This window comes from Dermacentor albipictus, chromosome 1 (genome assembly GCF_038994185.2).
Source record: "Dermacentor albipictus isolate Rhodes 1998 colony chromosome 1, USDA_Dalb.pri_finalv2, whole genome shotgun sequence".
NCBI classification, from domain to species: domain Eukaryota; kingdom Metazoa; phylum Arthropoda; class Arachnida; order Ixodida; family Ixodidae; genus Dermacentor; species Dermacentor albipictus.
Window position 1 is genome coordinate 513,205,431 of NC_091821.1, and position 12,351 is coordinate 513,217,781.

Sequence of the window (12,351 nt, forward strand, 5' to 3'; positions counted from 1 at the left end):
GGGGTCGTCGCCGACACTGCTGGGCCGAAAATGGATTCATGCACTGGGTCTTTGTCTGCCAGAGTACCAGGAAGCCAGCCTGCATGTGATGAAAGATGTCCCCAGCCTCCTGACAGAGTTCAAGTCCCTTTTCCAGCCAGGGTTAGGCACATTCGCTGGCACGACGGCTGGAATCTATGTACCTGAGGGAGCCCGGCCACATTTTTTCAAGCCTCGTCCACTGCCGTTCGCCCTGAAGGACGGGGTCACCCAGGAGCTGCAATGGTTACAGCGAGAGGGCATCCTGGGGCCCATCAAGACGTCTGAAGGGGCCGGCTCCCATCGTCTCCCATCGTAACTGTCCTCAAGCAAGACAACAGTGTCAGGATCTGCAGGGATTTTAAGGTTACCATTAACCCCGTCACTACCATCGAGAAGTACCTGATGCCCCGGATTGAAGATCTTTGACCAGCTTTGTCTGGTGGACAGAAGTTCACCAAGCTAGACATCAGAGATGCTTACCAGCAGCTGGTGACAGCTCGTGACATACTGCCTCCCGGCAGTATGTCACGATATCGACAACTTTGGCATTCTATCAGTACACTCGCTTACCATTTGGCGTGGCTTCAGCCCCAGCCATATTAGACAAGAGATAGACAAGCTCTTCAGGGGCATGAGGCACGTGGCGGTGTATTTGGATGACATCTTGGTTACTGGCAGCGACAACGGGGACCACCTGCAGAACCTGCACAACGTCCTGGCATGGCTGCAGGACGCCGGTCTTAAGCTCAAGCTGGAAAAGTACATTTCCGTGGCTCCCAGTGTTGAGTACATGGGACATGTCATTTCCCAGGCTGGCTTAGCCCCTGCTCCCCGCAAAGTTGATACTGTGCTTAAGGAGCTTAAGCCCCAGAACAGGAAGGAGCGTCAGAGCTACCTTGGCCTCATCAACTTCTATAGGCGTTTCCTGCTGAACCTGTCGGAGCATCTACAGTAGCTCCATCTTCTGCTTCGAGATGGTCAGCAATGGGTCTGGAAGAAGGAACAGGAGTGGGCGTTCTAGCACAGCAAGGAGCTAATCAACAAGCCGGTCGTCCTGACCGTAGATGCGTTGCCGTACAGCATGGGAGCCATCCTGGCGCACCAGGACAAACATGGCCAGGAACGCCCTGTGTCATTTACTTCTCGTCAGCTTCAAGCTGCAGAGCAATGTTACAGCCAGCTGGACAAGGAAGGTTTGGCCCTCATGTTCGGTGTCAACGCTTCCACCAGTATTTGTGGGGCCAGAGGTTTGAGGCGGTCACGGACCACAAGCCGCTGTTGGGGCTGCTGGGGTCTGACAAGGTGGTTCCTGCGCAGGCATCACCTCGAGTGGTACACTGGGCCTTGAGGCTGGCAGCTTACAGTTACCAGCTGGTTTACCATCCGGGAAAGGACCTGGGACCTGCTGATGCCCTGAGCCGTCTGCCCCTGCCAGAGGTGCCTGATGCTGTTCCAGAACCTGCTGAAGTGTTCATGCTGGAGCACGCATACCCGGAGGTGCTCACCAGGTCAGCGGTATCGCAAGCGACCAGCCGGGACCCAGTCCTGTCTCAGGTGGTCAAGGCAGTGTCCTGTGGGGAGGAATTGGTGCAGCAGGCCTATAGCTACAAGGCCACTGAGCTAAGCTTGCAGCAGGGCTGCCTACTGTGGGGTTCCAGGGTGGTGACCCCACAAAGTCTCCAGTCCAGGTTCCTGCAGTTGCTGCACGCGGGTCATCCTGGCGTGGAAAAGACCAAGATTATGGCCCAGTCCCATGTTTGGTGGCCTGGCCTGGACCAGGACATCACTCGCATGGTGCAGAGCTGACAAATCTGCCAGGAGCATCAACGGGCCTCACGTCATGTGGAAATCCCTCCTGGCTGTTCCTACAGAGGCCTTGGTCCCACCTACATGTGAATTTCGGGGGACCTTTTAAGGGCCATTACTTCTTGGTGGTCGTGGACGCCTTCTTGAAGTGGGTGGAAGTTCTACCTGTCACCACTCCATCAGCAGGCGCGACCATTGTGGCGCTACGACAGCTCTTCGCCGCCCAGGGGTTGCCGGATGTCATTGTCTCCGACAATGGTCCTGCTTTCGCCAGCGCAGAGTACCTGGCCTGGCTGACGAAGAATGGAATCTGCCGGATGATGGTTCCGCCGTATCGTCCTGCTTCGAATGGTGCAGCTGAGCGGGCAGTGCAAACCGTCAAGGACAAACTCAAGAAGAGCCAGACTCGGGATTTCCGGATGCAGATTACCTAGATACTGTTTCAGTACTGGACCACGTTCCACGATGTCACTGACCACGCCCCCTGTGAGCTCTTGCTGGGTTGGATGGTCAAGACAACCTTGGACGTCTTGCATCCGGACTTCTGATCCACAGTGCTCCTGAAGCAGGTGAAGCAGAAGCTGGCTACTGACCAAGGATGCCGTGTCGGGCCTTTGCCGGAATCGGGAGCTCCAGTTTTCGCCAGCAACTTCCATCCTGGCCCACCCTGGTCCGCCAGACAGGTGGCGTCACCTGCCAGTGCCTCATCGCTGCTCGTCCGCATGCCAGACAGGGCCATGTGGCACAGAGACACCGACCATGTTAGGCCTCGCATCGGGAACTGGCCAGCACCCTCGAGTGCCACTTCCGAGTTCCAGCCCGCAGGAGGACTAGCGGCAGTACCAGTCGCTTCCAGCGGAGTGGTTAGAAAAAGTCGTTTCCTACTTTTTCTAACGAAGGGTGCCTCGAGCCCTCCCTTGTTCACGAACCCGGGCGGATCATGACAACATTATTGTGATAGCAATTATATGGTTACTCCAGGTGCATTCCTACCGTCGCCGTCATATTCCGTATAAAGTCTAATCGTGAGTGCGCACTGCATGCTTTATCTGCGAGTGAAAGCGTAGGGGGAGGGGGTAGTGGCATGGGTAGAGTGAACTAGTCTAGGCATGGTTGAGCTGACGATGACGGCTCAGTCTCTTTTGCGCAAGGCAGAAAAGACTGAGCCACCATCGTTGGCCTTAGGCTTCTGTGATATGTGAATCTGTGATCGCGCAACAAGTTTACTTGCCTTGTTCGATGCATTAAATACAGTAACTTTTTCTTAGATACGTAGATTTATTGGAGGCTTATACATATATATTTAAATATCTCGTTGCGAGGTTTTGTTTATGTGCGCAGTGAACTTTGTTTGCACTGACACTTTTTTGCCCTTTATCAAGTTGTATCTTCGAATTTGTATATTTCATTGGATCTTCGCATTTCTAATGTACGAGGGCGAGTCAAATGAAAGGGAGCCAACCCATCTCGTGCAATAATGGTTTGGTTCATTATCTGCGAGGCATGTGCGTAGCACACAGACATCTCTCATTTACAAAATTACACACAAGTGTGAGGATAAATGTTGTTTAATGCTCTCATATGCTGGGTTGAACATGGTTGCGTGACATTATGTACGCTCCAAAAGTTGAAAAGCGTGGTGTCATGAGGTTTTTGACAGCTGAAGGCGTTTCCCAAAAATAAATTAGTTGCCGTAAGGTTGCCATGTACATTGAACTTGGCATTTCATTGGTTACTGTGAAGCATTGGAGCAAACGTTTCAAAGAAGGATGTGAAAGTTGCAAATACGATGCAAGACTAGGCCAAAGCCGCTGTGCAATCAATCCCAACACAATTGCAAAGGTTGATGAGCTTGTTAGACAAGGAGAGAGGATAAGCATCGGTGAACTGGCAGAGCGTGCGAACATCAGCCACGGTTCAGTTCACACCATAATTCATAAACATCTTGGTTATCGGCTCTTGTGTGCGCAATGGATGCCCAAGATTTTGAACCACCGCCAGTAGACGGAGAGGTTTGGTGCTGCCTTGACTCATCTGATCCGCTATCACAATGAGGGTGACGATGTCTTGTCTGTAATTGTGACCGGGGACGAATCGTGGTGCCACTAGTACAAGCCTGAAACACGATGGCAAAGCTTACTGTGGAAACATTCGAATTCACCACCCCCAAAAAAGCAAAGGTCGTCATTTCCGCTGGAAATGTGTAGTTGACTTATTTTTAGCTAAAACTGGAGAGACTGTGAATTGTTTCCAATATTGCGAAACGCCAAATCGGCTGCATGCCGCAATCAAGAACAAAAAATGTGAAAAAATGACAAATCTGGTCATCTTGCTCCACGTAGCTGATGTGGTGAACACAAAACTGGCAACATTCAAGTTGAAAGCGCTCCAACATCCACCATACAGCCCAGACCCATCACATTGAGACTTCCACATTTTGGGGCAATTGAAGGAACAGCTCAAAGGAACCAGATACATGTTGGAGTTTTACGAGATGGGAATCACGCGACTCGTCAGACAGTGGGACAAACGTCTAAATGGTCATGGAGACTGCATTTAAATAAAGTGCGCCGTTTGTCATATACAGTCGCCGACCGTTTATTCGGACCTCACGGGGACTGCGGAAATCTCCGAATAAACAGGTGTCCGAAAAAGCAGATTAAGGGAAAAAAATGAAATCCTTTATTTCCACGCACTTATTCGGGCTCGGCAGTAGGCTTGAAGAAATCGTGAATGCGCCGTTGCACGCTGTTCCGTTTACGCGCAGTCAGACAAGCCTGAATCTCGGAGAGGGTCGTACGGTCACTATAGGCGGCTGAAAGCACAGTCACTGCTTGTACACGCTCCGCAGGCGACGGCAGCGTAGCACATGGTGCGTCAACTTCCGACTCGGTCATCGTCCGGCGGTGCAGCAGAAACCTGACGAATGATATAGCCGTCGTCGAGTTCTGCGCATGTCAGTACAGCAGTGTCGGCACCTGTGAAACTGTCAATGAGACGGTGTCCGGAATCGCAATGCAACCACTGCGCAAGTCTCGGCAGAACATTTTCCGCGTCGGTAGGGAGCACATCGGAAGGTGACAAATCTTTTAGGCCTCCCGGCACCCGCTTGCCGGCATTCCGCAGCGCAGTCTGCGCGGGCACTGTCGGCGCCATTGGAGACTTGACGCGATGTTTCCGTATGCCGCGTTAATCACCGAAACCTCGACACAGCACGCAAAGCAAACACCACCGCGCCGACACCAGTCACACAAACGAAAAAACGCGGCCTGCTCGCAGCGTTGCGCGCGAAGAAACAAACAGCTGCTGGATTGTCTTGACATGGCTTACTAAGCTGAAACCGGAACTGCTGCAGAGCCACTCTATCGAACTAGGCAGAAACGATGATGATGAGCGGGAATTTCCAGTAGCGGCACTTCGTGGGGCACCAAGGAAGCTACGTTCAAAACAAAAATGGCGTTCAGCCAGTCGAACCATGTACCGGGTTGAGTCGGTGCATGGTGCTCTCGACCGAGTTGGGTCAAAGAGTGTCCGAAAAATCAGACGAGAGGTTGCGAGGTGTCCGAACTTTCGGCAGTTGTTATACATTATGGTCTATGGGGAGAATGGCGGTGCCGCGAAGCTGACCGAATAATCGGGCATGTCCGAATTTTTGGAGTCCGGAAAATCGGTCGGCGACTGTATTCGCAGAACTCCTGCTTTTTATATGTGCTCTCTGTTGCAACTATAATTTCGGTGCAATTACTCACAATACATGACCAGTGACAGGTGCTACTGTGCAATACATGGGAGCAAAGGACAGCATCATTGGGATTTTTCCCTGGCCGTCGAATTTGTACAAAAATGTAAACAAGGTTCTTGAATGACAAAGTTTCATTAAAATATTTGTCCTCATCTTGTTTATTTCATAGCCTTTACATTTTTAATATCAGCGGCATGCACTGCATTGCTGGTTTCAAGCTGATATAGTACTAAAGTTCGTGTGATATTTTCTTTACTTATTAAATAGACAAAAACATGGAAGCATTGATATCGGGTATTTCGGGTACAATTTTCGGGACATACAAGTATATTCTTTTATGAAAAAATACATATTTCACTTGTCTTCACAGTTCATAGCGTTCAACAATTCGTTTGCAGCATCTTTGGCAATTATAATGCAGTTATTATTCATGTATTTGATCCCTCGACAAATTGATAACGAGGAGGCCGAGCTGCAATGTGACGCACTAACGGGCATGTGCTTACACACCATTACACCAAATGTTGCGACTTGCAGTTCCAATATTTTTGACACCTGCAATGTGGTAGTGTTTATATAACTGTTTAAACCGCATCGCTCAGGGTCCCCGCCAGCAAATGGGCAATTGAGACCTCTTGTACTACAGACCCGAGAGTTGTCTTTGGAACACCAGAAAGGTTTAATTGTCTCATGTTTCGCGCACATTCACCTTTACCCATCATGGCAATGTGGGCCTGTTGGTATGTCATAGCAAAGGTTAGTACTCTGTCCTTTATCATATTCCTCTTCCCATGCACTTGAGCTATTTAACACTTTGATCATGTTTCTCAATGCAAATCAGTCTTCTAATGCTCTTGAAAATCTTCTGAAAATACATGCAACAAAGCTGATGGCATCAATTCTTTTCTTTATGCTGGCAATCAAAAGCCAACGCTTGTCTGCAACTGCAGCCGTGGAGTCCACGGAGTAGCCCCAGCTGAAGATGCACTTTACATTCACTTCCGAAAGTTATTTTTGTGCCTGAATACAACACAGTGGCAGCCTGTTGACCTTGAGTCATCTGACAACGCAGCAATCATAGATGGAACACGTTAGGATCTCACTGATTCCCAGTGACACCGTTACCATTCCACTATGCCACTGGAAGAGACGGGAATTTGCACATACAGTCGCCGACCATTTATTCGGACCTCACGGGGACTGCGAAAATGTCCGAATAGACAGGTGTCCGAAAAAGCAGATTAAGAAAAAAAAATGATATCCTTTATATCAACGCACTTATTCGGGCTCAGCAGTAGGCTTGGAAGAAATCGTGAATGCGCCGTTGCACGCTGTTCCGTTTACGCGCAATCAGATAAGCCTGAATCTCGGAGAGGGTCGTATGGTCACTATTGGCGGCTGAAAGCACAGTCACTGCTTGTACACGCTCCGCATGCGACAGCAGCGTAGCACATGGTGCGTCATCTTCTGACTCAGAGTCATCGTCCGGCGGTGCAGCAGAAACCTGACGAATGATCTTGCCGTCGTCGAGTTCTGCGCATGTCAATACAGCAGTGTCAGCACCTATGAAACTGTCAAATGAGACGGTGTCTGGAATCGCAATGCAACCACTGCGCAGGTCTCGGCAAAACATTTTCCGCGTCAGTAGGGAGCACATCGGAAGGCGACAAATCTTAGGCCCCCCGGCACCCGCTTGCCGGCATTCCCCAGCGCAGTCTGCGCGGGCACTGTCGGTGCCATTAGACCCTTGACGCGATGTTTACGTATGCCGCGTTGGATCACCGAAACCTCGACACAGCACACAAAGCAAACACCACCGTGCCGACACCAGTTGCACAAACGAAAAACGCGGCCTGCTCGCAGCGTCTTGCATGAAGAAACAAACCGGCTGCTAGATTGTCTTGACGTGGCTTACTAAGCTGAAACTGGAACTGCTGCAGAGCCGCTCTATCTAACCAGACAGAAATGATGATGATGAGCGGGTATTTCCAGTAGCGCCACTTCGTGGGGTAGCAAGGAAGCCCCGTTCAAAACAAAAATGGCGTTCAGCAAGACGAACCATGCACCGGTCAGAGTCGGTGCATGGTGCTCTCGACCGAGCTGGCTAAAGGAGTGTCCGAAAAATCAGACAAGAGGTTGCAAGGTGTCCGAACTTTCGGCAGTTGTTACACATTATGGTCTATGGGGAGAATGGCGGTGCCGCGAAGCTGACCGAATAATCGGGCATGTCCGAATTTTCGGAGTCCGGGAAATCGGTCGGCGACTGTACTAGCGCGAGGAGAAGAGTGGCACGACACGCTGGTTCAAGGCTATGTTCCTCCTTGCCAATAAAATGGTCTATATGGAAGTCAGGGGCTGGGTCACCCACTTTCCATCTCCTGTCCTCGTGTTCATGTGCCCTGTTATCAGCCATGCATTCCTACCATGCTATATACATGGAGAGGCAGAGACCTACCAAGGATGTAGGCGGCAATCAGTTTCTGCTGGTGGGTGAGCTGCAGAAACGGATGGCTACTGCTGCTGCTGCTGCTGCTACCACTTGCTCCCTCTAGTGGCAGCACCAGAGCCACTAGGCAGGCCACAGCCACCACAAAAACTGCAGGGCTTGGGCCGTTTGTGGCTCTTTGGCTCAGCCGACGTTCAGCTCCAAGTGATGGCTCCAGGGGCACAGAACCTGCAGACAGGAGAGGGCCCTCAATGGCTTCCTTCTAAATTTCAATGCACATGCTGTATTGTCAGTGAACACCAATGTCACAGTGGAAGGTTTTAACCTGTCTCTGTATATATTGCACTAAAGGTACAGCTGAAACAGAGCAGTGAGCCACATTAGAGCAGTGGTCAGATCGACACTCCACCCACGTTATCAACAGGATCAGGGGGCCTTGAACGGTGGATAACAAGAGTGGAACAGAACTCGCAGACCAATCGGCAAATAGCAAATGCAGCCTTAAAGGGTTCCTGAAACGGTTCGGACAAAATTTGTAGGCACATAGGGTACAGCTACAGTAAAACATCTGCACGACAGTTTGTGCGAAGCGTCTCATATGAAGAGGGCTACGGACGATTACAAGTTGCTCTCCTCCATAGCCATGCATTTCCTCCTCAACTCATTCACCACTTGATCGTGGCTAAGCAACACCTTCACTGACTCTGCGTCATGGTAGAACGTCGTGTAATCTACTTCCAGTTGTCTTTGAGCCAGCGTGCGGAGCCTCTCCAACTTCTCCGCCAGCCGCCTGGCCATTAATCCCAAGCAAGAGCTATCAAAGCAGCATGTGTTGCAATAATTTAGTCACAGTGCCGAGTGTGTCCAGTATTCCAGTAACCACAGGCGAGCTGGGCATTTGAACGGGTGGTGGAGGCATCAACTAAAGCACCTCCATATTACTACTGCTGCGATGGAGGAGCTTTAGCGTAGGCGTACGTGAGCAGCCTACGTATCAGTGAACCATTTATCACTCTTCATGACAAGGAATTGCGTTACCTATGTCAATTTGATTATGCGTCAGATTGTCACAGTTGCCTCGATGCATCTCTGTGCCTCGTGCATGTCATGGTTATAAACTTGCACCTATTGTCAGGATTGGGGGCTCAATCCCTTCGTCCGTGGTCCTTTGCCAAGATTGGAGTACGGCATGAATTCGAAGGTAGCTGGCCCATGCCGTCGTCCAACTTATTTACGCTGAGATCGTTGATGAAGTGAAGAACTGCTTCTCATCGAGAACGAGGAAAAAGGGGTTTATTTACAGAAATTAACTCAGTCTAACATGACTGCTCAAGAGAAGTGCGTCCAACAATCGCACAACCACAGTTTTTATACACTCGATCCGCCCGTCCACGACGCGGCGGCTGTTCGTTTACACATCACCAACTCGCAGCTGCTCTGAAGACCAGTTTACAGACACAAAGGCACACACATTCCGAAGCCCAAGCGACGGTGTTGAAGGTGGTGCCGTTCCGGAAAATCGACGTTGTCGATCGCGCGTCGCTCATTGTTCCGAGCCACTCCAAACCTTGAGAAGCACAAAAATAAGTCTTCCCGCGGTAGCTTCTCCAGGCGTGTCAAATCAGCCCCGCGTTGGCGAACTCTGGAATCATTGTCCCCACACCGAATTCGTCTCGTCACCATGTCGAAGCGGGCTGGAGGAAGGCGGCGGATTCCAGTGCAGAGGCCGCTTCTTTGTTCGCCTTGCAGCTGCAGCGGCGGGGAGCGGGAGGTGCGCGTCTTGCACCCCTTGTCGTAATCGGGTGGCAAGGTGACAATCTTGTCGTGCAACCCGCCGTTCTTTACAGCGCCTCCATGGCCCCAAAAGTCTCGACTGTCTAGCGCTGACAACCGCTAGGCAGGAAGAGAACGGCTGCTGGTCAGGGGGGGATTGATGTCTTGGCTCGCAGCGACCACTTGTGCCTTGATGTCACCGCCCCAAAACATCCAACAAGGACAGGCAACTGCAAAATGAACCCCACAACACGGCTCTGCGCCGAGATGACGTGCATTGGCTCTCACTTTAGACTCGCTAGGCTTCAAAAAAAAAAAACAACAACAACATAAGTGCAGAAACAAAAAAAATGCTGCATTTCACTATGCCAATTTCTGAAGCAAATTCCTGCTGACAAATTCAGCAATCATGGAAGGAATCCTGCTAAATGAGAGGGGATCTTCTTCGCTTAATAAAATTAACACTAGTAACCCTAAAATTTAGGCGGGACCCTCAAACGCAGAATTCAAATTAGCCTGCTCAAACCATCCGCATTGCTATGCAACTTTCCCTTCTTATATCTAACGGAGAAGTTGTACTCTTGGAGAGTGAGGCTCCATCGGAGCAAGCGGCCGTTTTTGTGTGACATTTGATTGAGCCACGTCAGAGGACAGTGGTCGGTCTCGAAGATGAACTTCGCTCCGTACAAATAACACGACAACTTCTGGGCGGCCCAAACCAAACAAGCGCATTCCTTCTCTGAAGCGCTGTAGGCTTCCTCTCTTACATTTAGTTTACGGCTGGCGTAGAGGATAGGATGCTCCTCGTTATCGTCGCCGACTTGACTAAGTACCACGCCCATACCTCTGTCGCTTGCGTCGCATTGAACTATGAATTCCTTAGTGTAGTCTGGCGCGCGAAGCACAGGGCGAGAAACCAATAGCGTTTTCAAACTTTGGAAAGCGTTCCCTTTGTCCTTATCCCAGAGTACGTTACTCGGTGCTCCCTTTCGGAGGGCGTCTGTTAATGGACTTGCCAATTGCGAGTAATTCGGAATGTACCGTTGATAGTACCCCACAAGTCCCAAAAATGAACGAACGTCCGTTTTCGTGCGCGGCTGAGAAAAATCTCTAATCGTAGCTATTTTCAGCTCAGCCGGCCGTCTCATGCCCTGACCAACAACATGGCCCAGATAAGTAACCTGCGAACAACCAAACCTACACTTTTCCGCTTTCATCGTTAAGCCGGCTTCCCTCAACCGTGAGAACACCTGTTTGAGGTGCGATACGTGTTGTTCCCAGCTGTCCGAAAAAATGGCCACATCATCAAGATAAGGTAAGGCGAACTCCTGCAAGTCCTTTAGGACAATATCCATTAACTTAGAGAAGCTAAACGGCGCGTTCTTCAGCCCGAAGCTGAGTGCGAGAGGGCGAAAAGTGCCCACAGGCGAGATGAATGCAGCATAGCGGCTGGCACTTTCTGAAAGGGGAACTTGCCAGTACCCCCGCACGAGATCTATAGTTGAAATGTATTTAGCAGCGCTAACTCTTTCAATTCGTTCCTCAATGTTGGGTATCGGGTACAGCTGATCCCTAGTGATCGCATTTAACTTCCTGTAGTCAACACACGGACGAGGGTCCTTGTTAGGGGTTTCTACGAGTATTAGCGGTGACGTGTAGTCACTCTCAGCGGGCTCAATAACTCCCAACTCTAGCATGCGCTGTATCTCTGCCTCCATAATCTCTCTCTGTCTTGGAGACACCCTGTAAGGTTTTGATCTTACTGGTTCGGTAGAGGTCAGCTCAATTTCATGCGTTATCAGTTCGGTTCTACCCGGCCGATCGCTGAATCTGTCGAGATATTCCCCTAACACCCCTTTTAGCTCATCTAGCTGCTCGGGACTTAGAGCATGAGAGCTTACCGAGTGTTCCACTACTTCTTCTAGGCCGATTTCAGAGTTGGAGGTTGCCCTATCCTCCTTAAACTTGGTACCGATGCCATCCGGCTCTTTGACAGTATAGTTAACGACTCCGCTCCGCTCTACATACGGCTTCATCAAATTACAGTGATATATCCTCACTTCCTTCCTGCGACCGGGCATTCTCAAAGCATAGTTAGTTTCTGAAAGTTTGTGCAACACTTTAACGGGCCCGTCCCAGTGAACTTCAAGCTTGTTCTTTCTTGAAGGTTTGAGGATCATTACCTGGTCTCCGGCGTTAAACGTACGAAGCCTCGCATTCCTGTCGTAATAGAATTTGGCGTTCTTTTGAGCTAGTGCCATGTTCTTTCCGACTAATTCTTGGGTTGCGCTTAGCCGTTCCAGTAAATTCAGCACGTATTCAACCACGGTTGGACTCTCCCCTCTTTCCTCCCACATCTCTCTTAACATTCTCAGTGGAGACCGGAGTGTCCTCCCATACACTAGTTCTGCTGGTGAGAACCCTGTCGCTTCATGTGGAACCGTTCGCAAAGCAAACAAAGTTGCCGGCAGACAGTTCTCCCAGTCCTCCTTGTGCTCGTAACAGAGTGCACGCAAAACTCGCTTAAGCACCGAATGCCACCTCTCTACACTGTTTGACTGAG

The 12,351-nt window shown here is 50.3% G+C and overlaps 1 protein-coding gene across 4 annotated transcripts in view; it reads right to left on the reverse strand.

The window, feature by feature from the left end:
• LOC135905991 (motile sperm domain-containing protein 1-like) overlaps nucleotides 1-12,351 on the reverse strand; it is a 153,849-nt gene that overhangs the window by 19,088 nt on the left and 122,410 nt on the right. For all 4 annotated transcript variants that reach the window (XM_065437142.1, XM_065437144.1, XM_065437141.1 and 1 more), the window contains exon 5: nucleotides 8,025-8,243. In XM_065437142.1, coding sequence (XP_065293214.1) covers nucleotides 8,025-8,243 — 219 coding nt within the window. The remainder of the gene's footprint in view (nucleotides 1-8,024; nucleotides 8,244-12,351) is intronic.